Below are 18378 nucleotides of genomic sequence, written 5' to 3'. Positions count from 1 at the left end.
TTTTTAAACCCCCAGGGAAAAGGAAAGTAATCACAGTAAGATATTACATTGGAGGAAACACATTAAGTCAAATAGAGGACAGAGAGCTAAAGGAAGGAAGAAGGTCCATGCTGTCAGGTATGCAGATGAGGCCATGATGGCATCAATTCCAGATTGGACACAGTCCGTCCCTCAGGAATACACCCAGGCTTGAACACACATAAATGGGGCATCAAAGTGCAAGTAAGCCTTCATTAGTGACAGAAGACACGGACTCATAAACAGATCAATACAATAAGCGAATAAGGATTGAGATAGAGACTTTCTGCAGGCAAATTCAGATGAATTTTTCATTTAAACCAAATTGTCTATAGTGCTCATTTGTGTGTAGTCCATAGTGTGTGGTGTGTTCAGCAGTACACACCCCTGAACAAGATAAAAAGATGAATTAAAGCTGTCCAAAGGAAACTATAGTCCCCGGCCCTTAAGGATGATTTATAATTGAACATCAGCTCTATTCAGAAACTATTACATATCACACAAACAACCTGGAGTTCTGAGGATTTTAGATTTGTGTGATGGCTCCCTGCTTTGCATTCGCTATGTCAATATTCTCTACACCGTTAATGGGATGTGGTAGAAGTTTCTTTTTTCATCTTTTGTACCTGTCATTTGTACCTGTCTCTCGAGGCTGCGTGATATCCTAAATGATATTTTCAGCAACTACTTTGGACAAATCGGACTCACTTATTTTTATCAGTACATTTTATAAAAAGTTAAACAGAAATGGAGACATTTGCCTTGGTATTTGGTGAGGTGTGGTCCCATCCTGCTTCAAACAGTAAAATACTGTTAAAGTCAGGGTTAAGGTTAATGCCTAGACACATGAGCCCATTGTAAATAAGAAGCCTCAACAGTAAAATCTCATACTGCTGCAGCTTGTATTGTTACAATTTTCATCAAAGCAACCAACAACATTTTCACCCAAGCAAATTTCAAAGATGTCGGCACATTATCAATTAACCTGTATGCTGCATCGTAGCCTTTAGCATGATTAGCATGATTGAATCTCATTTGCTTGAGCTAAAAAAACAGAACAATGGAAATCATCAAACTGTTCAACCAACACCAGGCTCATTTATTGTACGTTGCACCCTCAGTAGAGGTTAGATGGTTTACCTTTCAAATGCATGCACAGACACAAACCATCTATAATTTTCTCACCAGGGACTTTAAGTTCAATGCTTAACTGCCATCCCAGCATCTGATGCAGCCTGTCACAATATTGCGCTGGCTGGCATTAACTTCATGTTGAGGAAGTTGAGCCAAGAACGGGGGATATTGGCAGAGTCTTGTCATGCTTTAGCATGCATGTCAGGGCTGGGGGACGCTCCCTGAGCCAAATGCCAGTCTATAGATCACAAAGGGGACTAAAGATCACATTATCGTTCACCCGGACACGGGTGACATGGGACAGCAGACGTGGGAGAGAGAGAGGACCAAATGATCCCTGCCAGGACGAGACTTTATAGACAGCACTGTCATTACAGAGCAAGCGTGCACCCGTATGAGTGCACAAACACGCACACACTTAGACGGGCTGTGACAGCGACGTTATAGACAAGCGCTGTCATTAGAGGGGTCTCTGCGGAGCTCAAATGATAACGAGGGAGGGGGAGTAAGAGGGGGAAGGGGGTGTCGAGGGTGACTGTCCAGCTGTCTTCAGGTGAGCTTAGAGAGGTCAACTAACACTTAGGCATGTTCAAGTAGGTAACACAATTGAGACCAAGTATATACGCAAAGCCTATGGAATACCTTAAGAGAATTCTCTTTTACTGGCTTATCCTCATTGGTATTTATTGTGATTAAGTATGCTATTAATTGATAATATCATTCCGTAATTAGTTTGAGGGATGATCCCCAAATTATCAACAATTCAACATCAAAATGCACTAGGGACTGAGACTAATAGTTAACAGGTACTGCCTGATATTGTTGTAAATAGAGCATTCCCAGTGTCTTTAAATGGTCAGGACGCTTGTGAGAATTTAGTTTAGAGAGCAGACCATTGTGCCAGCATGAAAAATTTAATTGGTTAGGCCCCCATGTTTCAGATAACTTGGTATCCTTACAGGTGTCCTGTCATGTCAATTTTTGACATAATAAAAAAACTGTTGAGAGCAACAGGTTGTTTCCATGATGCATTTTTTAATCATCAATTTGCAATGCCTAATCCTCAATGTGAGCCTACCTCTCACCATATCATCCAGCGGGTATACGCATACTTTATTGACATGGGATTATCAACGATTCTACGGGGACAGCTATTTCATCAGCCCCCTAACACACCAGACGGAGCTTCATTATCAGCAGTTGCATTGGAAATGGGTTCTAAGAATGTGCTAAAATATGTCTAAATTCAGGCAGCCTCAGTCACTAATGGTTGCATATGTGGAATGAAGATTTAAAAAAGAAAACGCCTTCAGTTTAATGAGAAATAATGGGTACTTGAAAATGCTATAAGAGATAAGGAATCACATGTGCTGCCATGCAAAAAGGTTTTGTTTTTTTTCAAAATCATCTGGCTCAGCCTTTCACAAAGACTGATCATATTTATTTTTATCTGTCAACACTAATGCTTCGTGGTAAACAGTAAGGTGAACTAATTTGCCTGTAATTCTGCCAAGTTTCTCATTTAAAATTCATTAAGGAACACATTATCTAACCCAGAATACCACAGTGGACTGTTGAAGAACCAAAGCCATAAATCAAGGCATTCTGTTTTCAATTTTGACGTGGTACAGATTCAAATCTATGTACTGTTCTTGCCTTGGGAGACAGAGCCCATCAGTGCATAGTTTCACCCTGTCCCCAGGCTGTGAACAAACCACAGGCTTAGAATTACTCTGAGTCTTACATGTCACTGAAACAGCTCTGCCGGTTTCAACAATAACAGGCAGCTGCTTTCTCCTGGATGTTTCTGACCACATTACACTGTGTGTAATGGCACTTAATCATTTAAGTGGTTATGATCTGTAACCATGTGAGTGGTACTCTTATGGCTCAGAGGCATTTAATTGTTGAAACATAATTTCTGGAAATTCTGGATTTTTTTTTTTTTTTTACGTTTTTTCATCAGATATCAAGCTGAGTTGATGGATCCATATTTGGGTCATTGAAAGTGCAATTTGCTCTTTGTCCTGCCCGCACTGTGTTTCTGTTGGTCATCTGTCAAAACGCTCGTGACTACCATCACTCTTCCTTTGGGAAGATTGACAGGTGGTTTGCAGGTAAAATGATGTCAACTCAGTTCACTGACCTCTATGCATTGCCCTGAGCAGAGTCTCTCTCTGTCTGACACACTGACATGTTTAATGTGAAATGCTGAAATCTTGCCCTTTCTGCCCTGGAGTTGTTTGCCTGTGCATATTTGCATATCTCTATGGTCTGCTTCACCTGACAAAAAGCCCAAGCACTTTATATCAAAAACGCTACCTTACCCTATTGACAAGTAGTTGGGGTTTTTGTGCTAATCTTTGTGACACATGAGACTGTCATTTATATTAATTCTTTTATCTTTTTTGTGTAGGACAATTGCTGAGTTCTTCAAAGAAATATCGAAAACTGCAGTTGGGTGTATGACACAACATTACAGGGTAAACTATTTTTAAAACTTTGGAAAGGGTTAGACAATTCTATATAACATAATATAAACATATTTTCAGTGAGCATTAACATCATCAAACATTGCACTTCAATCGAAGGGTGGGACATTAATGCTAATTTGACTGTATATCACCAATATCATTCCAACCCTTTAACCCTGGTACCAGCCAAGCTCAGAGCTACTGCCAGCAGAGAGTTTTTCGGAAGCCAAATGGAGTGACTCAGGAGTGACATTTGTTTATTGCACCACGTCAATAGAAACAATCAAACCCTTGAGATGATTCTTCCCAGATCTTTACAGTGGCTTGAGGTGCAGTAATTCCAGGCAGTCCAAGGTTATCTCCAGGACACTCTTTACCTGGAACTGATGGACAGGCTCAGCTCACTTATCTGTAAAAATGAACTTGGGACAGTATGCACAGACCCACATGTCCACCAATCAACATGATCATGTTGTTTCAGACATTTAGTAACACCCTATAAGTTTTTCAGGGTTGTGGTTGATATGAATGTGAAAAGATTTGGACCTCCTAAATGTACATGAATGAGTTTCTATTTGCACTCTAGCTTCTTGTTGTAATATTAAAAGTATACTATAGTATAGTGTTCTACTATATATAACGTATAATCAAAAATTATACCGCTTTTAAGATAAGACGATCATACAAGCGCGTGTACGTGTGAGTGGCAGACAGAGAGAAAGAGGGAGGGAATGAACAGCTTGTCTGTCAGGTGTTCGTACTCACATTAGTCATGTAAAAAACAAAAGATCGGGGAAACAACAATAGGCAACACAGAGAGCATCCAGACTCCTCTTAGTGTCATCTGATCCTGTGTGAGTGTGTGTTGGGGGGGCCTTTCTTTAGGGGGTGAAGGCGCCTCATTGGCTGCCATATTGGGGTCACACTAAGGTCAGGACATGTGTGATGGATGGACCAGTATCTCTAGACCGCAGCCCTTCTCCCAGTCTGCTCTCCTCCTTTGGGCCTCAGATGCACTGAGGCATCCTGGCTGTTCTCCTCAGTTCACGTGTCTTTGTGTCAAAATATCTGGCCGAGTGGGACTGAACTCTAGCAGAGAAACGGACCTCGAAAACACTGGAGGACACACCTCGAGGTGAGTTCCACCACAGATGTCTGCCTCCTGAACTCTAACTTCTCACATTCGGAACATCACAGCACGCCGTTTCACACTCGCCACACCACAAACTATGTGACATCATTTCTCCTCTCCCCCCTCCGTTTCCACCTCTATCACACTGTCAATCCCTCTATTGGCACTGTTCTTTTATTGGCGCACAGTGATACACATCTGTCAATGAAGGAATTCATTTTGGTTGCCAATCACAGCAGGGGAGTGGTCATCAAGTACAGATGTGCCAATATCTTGACAACCCTGATGAGCTCTGCTGGAGTAATATGATCCAAAACATGGAAGTTCAAATACACACAGGAAAAAAATGTGTTCATTGAAGCAGAAGTCCTCCATTTCCACTATCACTGAAATAGACACAAATGGAAAAGACACAGCATTAATTGGATAAAAAGCTCTGACATAACTCAGTAAGCATTGTTATAGCTGGTAGAGGTAAAAGTGAAGCATGATTAAAACACGAGTTAATTGTGCATTTAATGATGAGCATAGGTAATTTATTTTAGTCATGTTTTATATTCTATTTTAGGATTTTTTGGATTTACAATATTCTGAAAATGCAACAAAACAATAATGCATGTTTTCTCTCGCCAACAGTTCACATCAAGACTAATAAATTGTCTTAGATGTAGGCCAAAATGCTGATGAAAACAAATTTAAGTATTCTGACTGTGTGCACGGTTGTGGCGAAATGGTGGTCAGATCAGTGGTGATTTAAAATGTCTTGGGATTCCTTCATGCTCTCGTCAGCCTTTGCAAGACATCCTAAACAGGCAGACATTATTGGAGCTTACCACACAATTTAAGAAGTTATTTTTGTTTTTGTTGTTGTTTCTCTCATCACGCACGCACACACACACACACACACACACACACACACACACGTTTCATCTTCTTAAATAGTCTTCACTATTCCTCTACTATTCGAATTAGGACGTCTAACTTGATTAAAATAAAAGAAAAATGACTTTAAACTAAAAACAGAAACAAATCTGACATAGATTAATCTGCATTTAGAAAAATAATAAATCCATATTTATTCGTAATCCAACTTTGATACAATGTTTAAAGGTAAGTTAAATTGTAATCAAATAAGATGCACCTTTTAACCCCAATAATAATTTTAACATATAAATATTTATATTTTATAAAGTATGTTTTAACACTTCGTCTTGTTTCATTGTGTGCTTGTAGCACATTTCTCAGATAATTTATGTACGAATGTTAAAATAATTTATGTTTTTCGGCTCTACTTGTTTCTGTCTTGTGTGGCTTTTGCTGGCGTGATAATTTGGGGTTCTTTTTAACTTCAGTGTTAACTTTCTACAACATTAAAAATGTAAATAATCGCTTTTAATCAAATCCACAATGTGGCAGATTAAATAGGCTGTTTCATTCAAATAGAAATTCAAAATAAATTGTGTTTTCAACTTGCACGCGGCGGCTGGGGACGCTCCAAGGACGCACGAAGCGTTTAATTCCTGTGACAATCCTGGAGTATTTAAAGTTTTACACATCTTTTCCCAATTCACGGCGCCTTAATGGTTTTCATCAAGCATCTGTCATCGTCCATGTGTTTATCTGTAGGTACTAATGGGAACCATCAGCTGCGCTGGGCCAAATTCTGAAGGGCGAAGCAACGAAAACTCATTTCAAACGAACTTATCCCCTTTTTACGTGAAGTTAGCGAATATAGTGTTTTGGTCAAACAAGTCCCTGGAGGTGGACTGTGACTGCGTTGTTCTGGTGCTTGTTTTCCTGTAAACTCTTGTTTAGGTCAGCGTGCTGCTGTGACAACAAACTCAGGTTGTGACCGGGGGTTGACCCTGCAGCCCCTTTTGAGGATCAGCTGCGTCTCTAATCCGCTCTGCATCTGCAGAGCGCATGAAGAAGAAATTCTGGTTTTTTAAAAGCGAGACAGCGAAAGGTGGTGAAGAAGGAGCAAATACAACAAAACAAACAGCGGTAATTATAAACCCCCGTATCATCTTACAAAGAAACTATTTTTAATCGGAAAAATATCACATATCATTCTTAATTCACATCATATTTGTCTAAATACAAAGAAATGTGACTTCAGTAATTTGGTTGCAGGCAAAATTGCAGTTTTATTTTAAAGTAGTCACGTTTGATTTAAATAATATGTCTAAGGATTAATTTTTATGCGTAAAGAGACACAGGTTGTGTTTCCATTGGGAAAATTCACTGTCAGAAGATGAAGAAATTGTTTCAGCTTGTTATAATAACGTAAATGAAACAAGAACTAATATTTTAAAACGTTTTCAAAAATTAATCTGTCTTTAAATGTAAAACAAATACGAGACTACATTTAATAAATAAACGTTTCTATAAATAAATAAAGACAGAAATGGCTATTTTAAAACAGACTCCTGGCACCTGAATGAAAACAGGGTTAAAATATTGCAGATGCTTACCAGTAATTCAATGTTCATATACTCTTGCCACCCAACATTAAATTTGTCAATCTTGTTTCTCAACTTGCTCTTGAACCCTCTTGAATTATCTGTTCTGTAGACACTGTTTTATCCCATGGCCTAAACTTTAAGCCCAAGTTTTCCTCTTTTTTAAGTTGACCACAAAAGGACAAATCCAACTCGAGCAACATGTCTGCGTACACAAGTAGATATTTATACCGAAACAAGAGTTCGTCCAACAAAATGAGGGCGTCTGCCGTTATATCGCCATCTCGTCACGTTCAATGTCCAAGTATAGGCGAGACCTGATTACTTACAAGACTGTGAAGGTAACATAGACTTTGCCCATAAATGTGCCGTAAATAAATCAGACTTTTGTGCGTAAAACTTACTTTCTGAGCAGCCACACCGCTGCAGCGTCCCCACAGCTCCACAGTGGTGACGCTCCTGCAGGTGCATCCTAGGTAAAGGTGAACTTGGCTCATTAATCATGGTTCTTTTGGCGCCTTTTCCCCTTTTATGGTCAGATGGATTCGCAGGCTGCACACCAGGAATTAAAACACAAAAGAACTCCTCTTGCGAGTTTAGACAAAGATACACGCTAGAGCTTGTAATCTGCAAAACTTGTCCGGAGTTTAGATTAGGTATTTAAAAAAATCCCCTTTGAGAATAAAATGCACCTAAATTAAAGACTTTGTGAGAAAATAAACGTATCCTGCTGATTGATATGCAAAGCTGAAAGGTTTCATAGTTCATCAGGTGGGAATGATGACACCTCAGTGTAACTCGGAGTGAAAAGTTAACGCTGACAGGGGCTTTGGGGGCCCCATCCCCAGTCGATAGCCCTAACCTCGGTGTTTTAATCAATAGAGTTTGTTTTTTTTGTTCCCTCAATAAGTCCAGAGCTCGATAAGGTTGTCATCACAAATGACGCCGACGTCCGCGCTCTCATCTCCGCCCTGGATAAACTTGCCTTTCTTATGCCAATAATTCTTTACCCCAGGGACGGGAGCGCGCAGAGACGCATACATTTAGAATCCCCGCGCCTTAGAAAAGAGGCATGTGGTGTTGCTCAAACGTGCTCTTGCTTCGTGGATTTGTTCTGATTGGGCGGATTTGGGTGGAATATCTGGTTTAAAGACCTCTTAAATAGCTTTCATTCCAAGATCTCCCTTGATAATAACAAAGATGTATGTCAAGGTAAACGCACTTTAATACATACCGCTGAGCCATAAACGCAATCTTGACCAAAAAATGCAAATGTGCTTCATTTACACCAGGTGTATAACAGATAAAAGCCAGGAACATTATTGAACATGAAGGGCTCCCAACTGATAAAACTCAGCGCCCCGCTAATAACACGTGAAAGCAACACGGATCATGCAAATCTCACAAAAATACACCCAGACAGGCCTCAAACACAACACGGCGTAACAGAGCACTGTTGACTACAAACGAGGTTGCTTTGTGTTGCTTAACTGACGACATCTAGTGCAATCAAGGACATACGCACATCTTTAGCACTTTTGAGGTATGCATCTGTGCAAATTTAACTTTGCCTCATCACAGATCCGCATTTCGTGCCAGATGTGCAGCATTCGTCCGTCATGGAACACAAAACACAGTATAAAACTCTTGTTAAACCCGGAAATAATCCCATGTGACAGTCGACCATGCCATATAGTGCATGGCTTTTTCTCATCCATTCCACTCAACTTTGTTCTTGACGCATTGTTTATGAACTTATATACAGGTGGCCTGATGACCAACGACGCTCTTTAGTTGGAGGGATAGGAATCGGCCCCAGATGACACCGTGGATGACGTGGGAGACGGGGTGGAGGGAGCGGAGACGGACTTCTCTGATTCTCCATCTTCAACTTTCTCCTGATTCCTCTCCCCGGAGTCCGATGCTGTAGGTTTGGTTGGCAGTAGCCCTTCCTTTTCCCTTTTCTTTTGCTTCATCCTCCGATTCTGGAACCAAATTTTAACTTGAGTCTCATTGAGCTGTAACGCGGCTGCGATCTCAACGCGCCGTGCACGGGTCAGGTACTTGTTAAAGTGGAATTCTTTTTCCAGCTCTGTCAGCTGCTTGGTGGTGAAGTTGGTGCGGACCGTGTTCGGCTGCCCTCCATAGCCATATTCTCCAGACCTGCCTACATAAAGAGACATCATTTGAACATGTAAAGCCCACTTAATGTACATATTAGTCTCATCAGATATTTGGCTTTTTCCGAGAAACATTTACCCACAACGAATAATGCATTAAAAGAAATCGATACATGCAGTTACAGCTATTCACATAACAATTTAAAAGAGCTAAAATTACAATTGAACATAATTTGTTACTGTATACTGTGTATAAATATTTATTCACATGGTTTCATAAGAAATGTAAAGCGTCAAAGACCAGGAAGTGTCAAATTTAAACTCTTAATTCCTTCTAAATGAATTTGGTCATGAAGGCTGCCTGGCACACACCCACACATTCACTCAGACACTACAGCACCTACCTGTTTTGGGCGGATTCCTCTTAACTTTCATCCAATCGAAAGTCTGTGCAGATGATGCGCTTTCAGACAGAGGTGAGCAGCAAGCTTCCAGGTGCGCTGCGTGTAGCGGTGACAGCGGGTTTGAGCATCCCGTGAAAGGGCTTGGTTGTTCATGCCCAGCGCCATAGGCAGAGTGGGTATACTGCAGCTGACCCAGCGGGGTGGTGCCGTACCCCTGACGGTGCTGAGACACAACAGAGGAAGAAATATTGCCCGAGTACATCAGCGGGCCGCACTGTGGGAACCCGGCTGCCGGCTCTACTTCCTGGTTAAGGGGGTAATGGTTGTATGTAGTGCAGAAACTTTGGGGTGCATAGCTTGAGCTGCAGGCCGAGTGGGCCCCGTAAGCGAGGCCCAGTGAGCTCACAGCAGCCTGGTATGACTGGTGAGGGATGCCATCAGGAGAAGCCCTGCTCGCCATGAATCGGTCATCCGTCCCGCAGTTGTTGACTGACACCGCGCAGGACTGGAAAGTTGTAATCCCGTGGTCCGAGTGGAACGCTCTGACCGAGCACGAACTGCCTTCACCGCTCATCACAGAGTAATCTAAGAAGCTGCTCATTGTGGCATTGTTCTGCAATGGGGGCCGAGGGAGCCTCCGCTCTTCAGACACCCTCTGGTCTTTATCTCTCTCCCCTCTTACGGTGAGTGACGCCCCACGCCTTTCCGAAACTCGGTCATTATCAGAAGACGCAATTGATGCGCGCCGGCCGATATCAATGAACAGGGGCTGTCACGTGGACCCAGGTCAGCCAGTCAGGTACGCGCCCTTATCCACTAAGCCGTTGACGGATTGGTGTTTGAGTGGCTATTTAAATTCCAGGCGCTCGTCGATCAAGGTGACGCGCGACGCCTCTAATGTATTGGTGGAGCAAACAATGAGCTGGGAGTCGGACGGCGGTCAGCAGCTCCGGGGTCGCACGGCGAGCAGGAGACTACGGTTGCCACGCTTGTAACCCCCGAGGTGCACTCTCCTGCCCCTCTCAGCCTCTGCGCAAGATCGACCTGTCACTGTGACCTCAGGTATGCCATATTTGGAGCGTAGACGTACATATGCGCGTGTTCAACAGTGTTTGTGTTGGGATGGATGTCCGTATTTCTGACTTCGGTGAGACAGAACAGCTGTGATGTCATATATAAATAATTGTGTTACGGTCTTGTAGATGAATAGTTCAGAGTGCGTGTGCCATCGCCTGAGGCTGTAATGGGCCATCACTGTCCCATTGCAATACGAAGTGTTTCACGCTTTGAACTGCCAGGCATTTGCTCGGCAAATATTGTCACAGCCTTCTCCTGGTAGCAAAGGAGAAGACGCGAAGTTTGTTTCCAGACAAGAAAGAATTGAGTTGCAGCATAGTCAAAATAGCATTCTTATGTTAATGTCTTCTCCATATGGTGCACGATGAATATTTTTCAGCCTTAGCAGGGAGGTCACAGGTGATACCTAGGGCACTGATTATTATGACTGTATGGTATTCATTTTTTCCCCCTCCCAAGGTCGTAGAGACTGTCATCTACTCGGTTTAACGCCCACATATATTCATTACGCATGTATGGTGATCAAATGATCTGATAATGCCAAGCTCGTAGCAGGGCTAATGCGCCCACATTGCCCGGGGTGCGAGCGCGGGCTGATTATCCTGTTAAGTTCATCAAATAAAGCTGCTGGAGAAATTAATGGTTATGGAAAGCTACGCTGGAAGAGAACTGAGGGGGAGAGAATGTGCGTGGGAGAGCTGCGGCGTCAAGAGAGCAGAGTGCGCGACCAGCCTCTCGGTGAGGGAGGAAAGGAAGAGGGAGGGGAGGGGAGGGAGGGAGGGAGGGGAGGGGAGGGAGGGAGGGAGGAGGAAGGACGGGTGCCCCCACTGGCCATATGTAGCCTTGCAGCCGTAAGGGTATTCAGAATGACGATCTGATACAACGACATTATGGCAATTAAATCATTTAATTATGCAATATAAATATAATGCAATTCTATTCCTTAGGATATTCTCCTTTGATTTAATTACATTTGATTTTAATGTAGTCACTGACCTCACACACACCTCTCATTAATATATTCCCAAACATATTTAAGTGTATTATGCCCTTCCTATATTTTCTTTAATGAGAGATTTAAAAAAAAAATCCCACTAAATACTTTATGAAAGAAAAAAGAACTCCCACCAGTTTTTTTTTAGTTTTTTTTAAAGCGCAGTGGGGTCAATGCTACCAGCTCCTCCCCACCCCCACCTACAGTCTGTCTCGTCAGCTGCCTGCTGCAGCCCAGAGTGGGTGCAATCACTGCCTCGCCTGCATGTGGAAAACTGGCCTAAAGGAGCTTTCTGGGCTCTTTGTGTGAACACATGCGCGCAGAAAGGGCGCGTTGTATCGGAATGATTTGGTTAGACTCGCCCTGTGGTTAGTGAGGAGGAGTGCAGTCTACACCACTTTACCCCCTTCTCCGTCTCACATGCAGAGTCGAGTGAACCAGTATAGGTTAACGTTCAGTCAGTCGATGGGCTGCTTATGGCTTCCAGATCATTCGGTAAAACACTCTGCCTAAGTCCTGAGATTGTTTATTGCAAGTGTGGATGAGATATTAGATCGATCCGTCAAGTGTTGCAACCGGTGGTTGTTTTGGCTGTTAGTTGAACACGCTATGAAGCCAACTTGCAAAAAGGTACTTACTGATTCCCACCAGTCGCCTCAATTTTAGTAATATTCATAATCCCCACGTTGACCTCAAGCCCTTATTCTGCAAATAATGTTATAAATCATCTAAAATGCATAAAAATCTTGATGAAGGGACCCTATTAAGTAACTGTCTATTTCCCTTGCTATTCTAAGATAAATGATAATTTTAGTCTCTTTTGGGTTTGAATTTTAACACGCAGGAAAGGATTTCAGCGTCAAACTAAGCAGGCAGCTACTACATACTGTCACCAAGCCAGAGCCGTGTTTAAACAAGCTATAAAAATGAATTATTACCAAACGCACGCAGAGACTCGGCCCCCTTTAACACGAGGAATCGGGAGTCCCATATGAAAATGTAAGTGGGGTTTTATTTGTGCACATTACGCCACAATTGGTCTCTTTAATGTCCGTCTCATTCATGCCACGGAGTGATTTATGAGCTCCTGAAGGCAAACATGGCTCGGGTATTTGCCTGCAACATGCACACAATGTTAAGAGCCCTGTCATGTGCACATATTTGCTTTTACTCGGCATAGATTTAAGATGAAATTAGAACGGTCTCATTTCTATCATATCAGTGTTAGAAAGGTATTTTAAAGGCGTTGTTGAAAATAAAAAAATGAGGCTTTTGGTAAGTTTTCGTGTCCATCTTTTCATTAAAGGCTTACATATAAATGCTAGCGTTCTTAGATTTTTATCTTAGTATTTACTTTATATGCATCCTATATATCGATGTACGACATTAAGATTTACAATGCAATTAAAAGAATTGTAAAAAGTGAAACCTGTGTCATCACAGTGCCACCCGATTATACAAATTATATTCATTGCCAACCTGTTGAGAAATTTGCATACGGCTCTCTATTTACTCTACTAATTTCATTTTAGTTTTCTGCATGGATTTTTCAGGTTAAAATTTTATTTATATTTTATAAAGGACTCAAACACACCATGAAAAGCTTTGTAACAAGTTATTTATGTTCTAACAAAAATATTTAAAACATTGATAGCTATACAAAAATAATAACGATCAGGTTCCATAGGCCTATTATTGTATCGTAATTCACATACACTCGTAATTTCCATTCCAGGAGATCAGTTTGTTATTGTAAATCCGCGTTGTTTTTGAGCAATATCCACTTACTTAATTTCTTCCTTACCTTGTATTAATCGTCAAGTCAAATACCATGAAAATAAATGTGCCATATTATCAAATAACGTCAGTTAATACCATCGTAGGTTGATTTTACTGTCCGAAAAACAGTTACTGTGATTGATTTTAGTTAATAGCTCAGATGTTGCAGGTCGATTGTAGTTAGAGACTCCGAGAAAAAATAGAAGCTGTCCGTAGAAATGTCCACGGGACTGTCCAATGATTCCGACAAGCTCGGCGAGGCTGCATCGGAGAGCTGTAGGCAGGAATCCGAGGAGAAAGGTTGAAAATCGTGTATAGAAACATCCAGAGCCGGGGGACTGTCGCTATTGTCCGGGCCAGATGCCGAGCCCGGGCCTATTGTTGACATGCAGCCTGGAACAGTAGGTGACGGGTTGGGAAAATGTTTCAGATTTTTGTCATTGCTGTTCAGCGGCGCAGCAGCAAAGCCCATGGACACGCTATTGTGGTGCTGCTGCGCCGAACCGTGAGACTTTTTCTGAAAGGAGCAGGTATCTCTCTCCAGCAGGGCCCCGCTTCGATCAAACACGGGGGCCTCGTCCTCTTCGTCGCTGTGAATCCCCTCCTCGGTGCTCGGGCCTTTCCCTTCAGCATTGTGGTTCTCCTTGCTCTGCGTCTGCCGTTTGTGCTTCATGCGCCGGTTTTGGAACCACACTTTGACTTGTCGCTCGGTCAGGTCCAACAGAGCCGCTATTTCCACCCTCCGAGGCCGGCAAAGGTACTTGTTGAAGTGGAACTCCTTTTCCAACTCCAGTAGCTGGGTGTTTGTGTACGCTGTCCTTAGCCGACGGGAACCACCTCCTCCTCCCCCGGCGCTCTCCACAATCTCAGGCGAACCTAGAAAATAAACGGCGCCACGATATTATAGAATGTCTGGCACAGTTCTGCAGCACAAGATCGCTGCTTATGAATTTCACAATCACTGTGCCACAGAGCACTGCAGCAAAATAGCCGCGGGTGCCGCTGAGTCCACCTAATAAGTTTTAAAGCTCAACGGATAACCATCGCAGTGTTTTATATTTAATAACACAGCCAACGTAAGCATGAAGTCAAGCCAGTGCGCCCCAAAAGCAGCAAGGGCCAGTGTGGGATACTAATGAATGCTCCAGCTGCCCTCCTCGGCAACGGCACTCCATCACTCTTCATTACTGTCACACGCGAAAACCGTGCAACGGCTAAAGGAATAAATCATTTCTCATCACCAAACTTTAGCCAAACTTTTACCCATTTTGCCCCGAAGCACAACCATATGAAACCAATAAGCCCATATCCGAACAAAAGTCCCGTTTTTAAAAGAAAGGCCCCAGTTGGGGTTCTGGTTGTAGCAACAGCTAATAAACACGTTTTAAATCACCCACCTTTTGGGGAAAAGCATACAGGTCCGTTGGAGATGGTAGTAGTGGTGGAGTTCGGCAGGTGGTTCCTTTTGGAGGCTTTCTTTTCCCGCATCCAGGGATACTCCGGGGGTAAAGAGGCTGTGGGCAGCGGGCTGCATCCATCTGGGCTGTGTCTGGGCCGGCCGTGCCGCGGATGGCTGCCCGGATTCAGGCTAGGAATGGTTTGCTCAAAGGGAGGAGGAATCAGTGTCGGACGTGAAAGCGTCGAGCTCTTGATTGATGAACTTTGAAATGAATCAGCGACAGGGGGGAACGATGTCAGGCACTCAGCAAGCGACGGCTGACTATTGATAAAACCGCTCTCTCGCTCGAATTCGTAATTCATCTCCACTCCCTGAGAACCGAGGAAAGTTTGCACGCTTGTTTTTAGAAATGTTGCAGCCTTGCGAGGAAAAGGGAAAAAAATATTCAAAAAAAATCTTCTCGTGGTGTTTTTTCTATATCACTGATTATGGTCGTGTGGGGACCAAGCTACTATTAAACTATTGAATTCATGGAGACAAGGTTGAAATTGGACCGAATAGGCTGTCACATGATTACCTCTGCCCAATGACAATTTGGGGTTTAATCAAAAGAAGCCACTGTCTGCATGATTGATCCAAAAAAAACTCAGATGAAGATCGCCTCGCTCAGCTGGGACGACTGCTTTTATTTACATCTTTGTCCGCTGAGTTTATCCTCCTCTCGCTCCTCCAGTCCAGTCCACTAAGCTACAAAATGTGTTTTTTTAAGAATGGCTGACGCTCACCATTACAGGGAAGGAGCCCAGCTCGGGGTGCGCGGATTCGTGCACTCCTCTTTCTCGTATTGTTTGAGGATGTCAGTCGAGAACGCCCCCGCCGCACAGACACACGCACACACAGACAAACAACCACAGAACGCACACACATTTCTTGCCAATAGCTATAGCAAGAGGCTACAATAGTGGAAAAGCATCAAATCATTTCGTTGTGTCCATTACCAGGAAGAGATGTGATTGTTTAAAGAATAGTGTGGAATAGTGAAATCTGCATTGACATTTCCTACAATAAAATACAATCCATTAAGTTAACACTGACAGATATTACACTATCAGAACTTTTCTTTGCATAACAGATGTCTAGTACATATTAGCTACAGAAAGTACCCTATTTCGAATACGACTCTGTATTAAATGTATATATTTTTTATAATGCAGTTAACATACCAATGCACCGGGAGAATTGAAAATTGCTAAAATAATCGGTACATTTCTATATAGTTCAACATCACCCCAAGAAATATTTGCAAAAGATTATTTGTGGTCATGTTTTGAAAGCCACAAAACTGAAGAATGAAGACAGTAGGTGTAATGGGGAGAGATGCTGTTGTCTGTGTATCCAGGAGAAATGTTCCCTGAAATTACATTAAACCAAACAATAATGCATATTCACAATTGACAACAACACCATTTGAGGGGTAGTTATGTAGCTAGAAGTGTCAATGAATGTCTCTTCCCTGCGGCGTTGCAGTGGTTTTTATAGCCCTTCCAAACTAATCTGCGCAAGCCACGTTCGAGGTGCTTGTTGCCTAAGCAGCACATGTTGTATTTCCTTTTTAAAAAAATATGTCTTATTGGGAGAGTAAGGAAGTGAGGGAGAGAGGAAATAAGAGAAGTGGTAGGCCTCTCTAGGTTTGTTGCTTATATACCAAACAAAGAGTGCTGGAAGCCTGTGCGCGATCAATCTTACTCGCCAAAAGGTCTGACAGCTCGGTGCCCTCGCAACACATTTAAGGCTTCTAACTCTCCCCCGGATCAAATGCAGCCAGGAAACGGCGAGAAACACTGGCCACTCAGATTAGAACCAGTTTCTGCTCGGAGTCACAGCCAGGCTGTCGCTGGAGGGATCTTTTAAGAGATAAATAGGAACGCAGCAAAAAAATGCGCCTCATGCGTCCATTTCCTTTTTCTAAGGAGGAGGTAATGCGCCATCGGTGAGTAGGGCGAAGCTGTTTCTGTACCTGGCTTTTATATTGACGGGTTCCTGGATTGTAATTTTAACGCCATGAATTTATCGCTTTGGTAGGCAAGGAGGGTTTTGAACCCAGACCTTGTAGTGAAGGACAGAGATGTTCAGGGAAGAGATTGATGGCGTTTTTGGTTTTTTTTAGAATTACGCACAGGCTTTGTGTCCAAGGAAATGAGTGGGTGGTGGCATTTGGTGCAGCTCTGCCTCTCCTACAAACTGTGGAACAGAATTGGTTCAGGGATTTTTCCACAGATGAAAATACAAAGAAAAATATTAAACTATATTTTATAGTTGAAAGACAGCCCAAATGAGTGCCTCACTGCATGTGCGTATGTGTGTGTGTGTGTGTGTGTGTGTGTGTGTGTGTGTGTGTGTGTGTGTGTGTGTGTGTGTGTTTCTTCCTGTGACACAGTACGGTTCAATTGTTCAATGTTTCCCTACTAACCATATGTCACGTCTGCTAGTGTTCATGCCCTTTCATATCAGTCAGATTGAGCTGAAATTGCTCCTGTAACATATGTGAGAACAAAAAATACATATATTAAATATAGCGTTTGCATTAAGCCATGAATCCCAAACGAACTGAATTTCAAAAAAGCTTTTGAGACAGGCCTGAGAAAAAGTATCAACATAAACATAAATAAAAGAAAAAATAATTTTAAGGTAGAAAATAAGGCATTCAAAGATAGCTATATTTTAAACATCCATCTATAAAATATCAATAGGTATTTCCATGAGTAAAAATAACATTTTAAATCAGATTAATAGCATGGACATTTGGAGTTAAACTGACATGTGAAAATAGACAAAATGAAAGAAAAATAATCCCGTTACGGGTTTTATTCAACCTGCATCCTTCCTGACTCCCATTTTAGCGACTGAACCTCTCAAGGAATAATTTTTTAAACCGTTTCTCGTGTAACTTGTGGTCTCTTTACAGAACCTCCACGAAGAGCCTGGTGACATTTTTATTATTATGGATGTGCCCACGCAGATGAGAGGAGGGGAAAAGGCCACCCGAGAGGTTTCTTCACGTCGAAACAAGAGAAAGGCAAATCGAGGAGTGTTAGTTCAATAATTGTTTTTATCTGCGGCCGTTTTATTGTATGTTAATGATTATAAATAGGATTACAGGATTTTGTAATATTTTCTGCATGTCTTTGCTGTGAATGTTTTAATATAAATATTGTCTATACCTTGTTTCAACTGAAAGCATTTATATTCATTTATAGCACTATTATTTCGCATTGTTTAATCTGTAATTGGTTTGAGTTTGAGCACCCTCATGAAAATAATAAAGCATATTTAAGGATTCGGTTTGAATTTAATTTGATAATGGGACGTGGCAAATTAATACCCA

General features: G+C 42.2%; 2 protein-coding genes and 3 long non-coding RNA genes across 6 annotated transcripts; 2 read left to right on the top strand and 3 right to left on the bottom strand.

The window, feature by feature from the left end:
• Positions 1-3866: 3866 nt before the first annotated feature.
• LOC105417154 (uncharacterized) lies at positions 3867-7694 on the bottom strand. Its single transcript, XR_964941.1, has 2 exons — positions 7625-7694; positions 3867-5144 (listed from the first exon to the last, which is right to left on the bottom strand). It is a non-coding gene; the product is annotated as an uncharacterized lncRNA (long non-coding RNA).
• Positions 4625-9430, top strand: LOC115251663 (uncharacterized). The gene is made up of 3 exons (XR_003890179.1): positions 4625-4761; positions 8986-9146; positions 9311-9430. It is a non-coding gene; the product is annotated as an uncharacterized lncRNA (long non-coding RNA).
• On the bottom strand, positions 7825-10498 carry hoxa1a (homeobox A1a). 2 transcript variants are annotated; one of them, XM_029844660.1, is made up of 3 exons: positions 9745-10448; positions 9285-9387; positions 9069-9205 (listed from the first exon to the last, which is right to left on the bottom strand). In XM_029844660.1, exons 1-3 carry the CDS (start codon positions 10343-10345, stop codon positions 9193-9195), a joined length of 717 nt encoding a protein of 238 aa, XP_029700520.1. In that variant the 5' UTR covers positions 10346-10448; the 3' UTR covers positions 9069-9192. The 2 variants fall into 2 exon arrangements, with proteins under 2 accessions (XP_011607394.2, XP_029700520.1); XM_011609092.2 differs by having other exon boundaries at positions 7825-9387; positions 9745-10498.
• Positions 10499-13417: 2919 nt separating this feature from the next.
• LOC101068014 (homeobox protein Hox-A2a-like) lies at positions 13418-16717 on the bottom strand. The gene is made up of 2 exons (XM_003968978.3): positions 14992-16717; positions 13418-14470 (listed from the first exon to the last, which is right to left on the bottom strand). Exons 1-2 carry the CDS (start codon positions 15353-15355, stop codon positions 13743-13745), a joined length of 1092 nt encoding a protein of 363 aa, XP_003969027.1. The 5' UTR covers positions 15356-16717; the 3' UTR covers positions 13418-13742.
• A 22-nt stretch (positions 16718-16739) lies between these two features.
• Positions 16740-18328, top strand: LOC105417156 (uncharacterized). Its single transcript, XR_964943.2, has 2 exons — positions 16740-16983; positions 17959-18328. It is a non-coding gene; the product is annotated as an uncharacterized lncRNA (long non-coding RNA).
• Positions 18329-18378: the final 50 nt, after the last annotated feature.

This window comes from Takifugu rubripes, chromosome 12 (genome assembly GCF_901000725.2).
Source record: "Takifugu rubripes chromosome 12, fTakRub1.2, whole genome shotgun sequence".
Taxonomy (NCBI): Eukaryota; Metazoa; Chordata; class Actinopteri; order Tetraodontiformes; family Tetraodontidae; genus Takifugu; species Takifugu rubripes.
The sequence above is the reverse complement of the archived record's forward strand: the minus strand, read 5'-3'. Positions and strand labels throughout refer to the sequence as shown.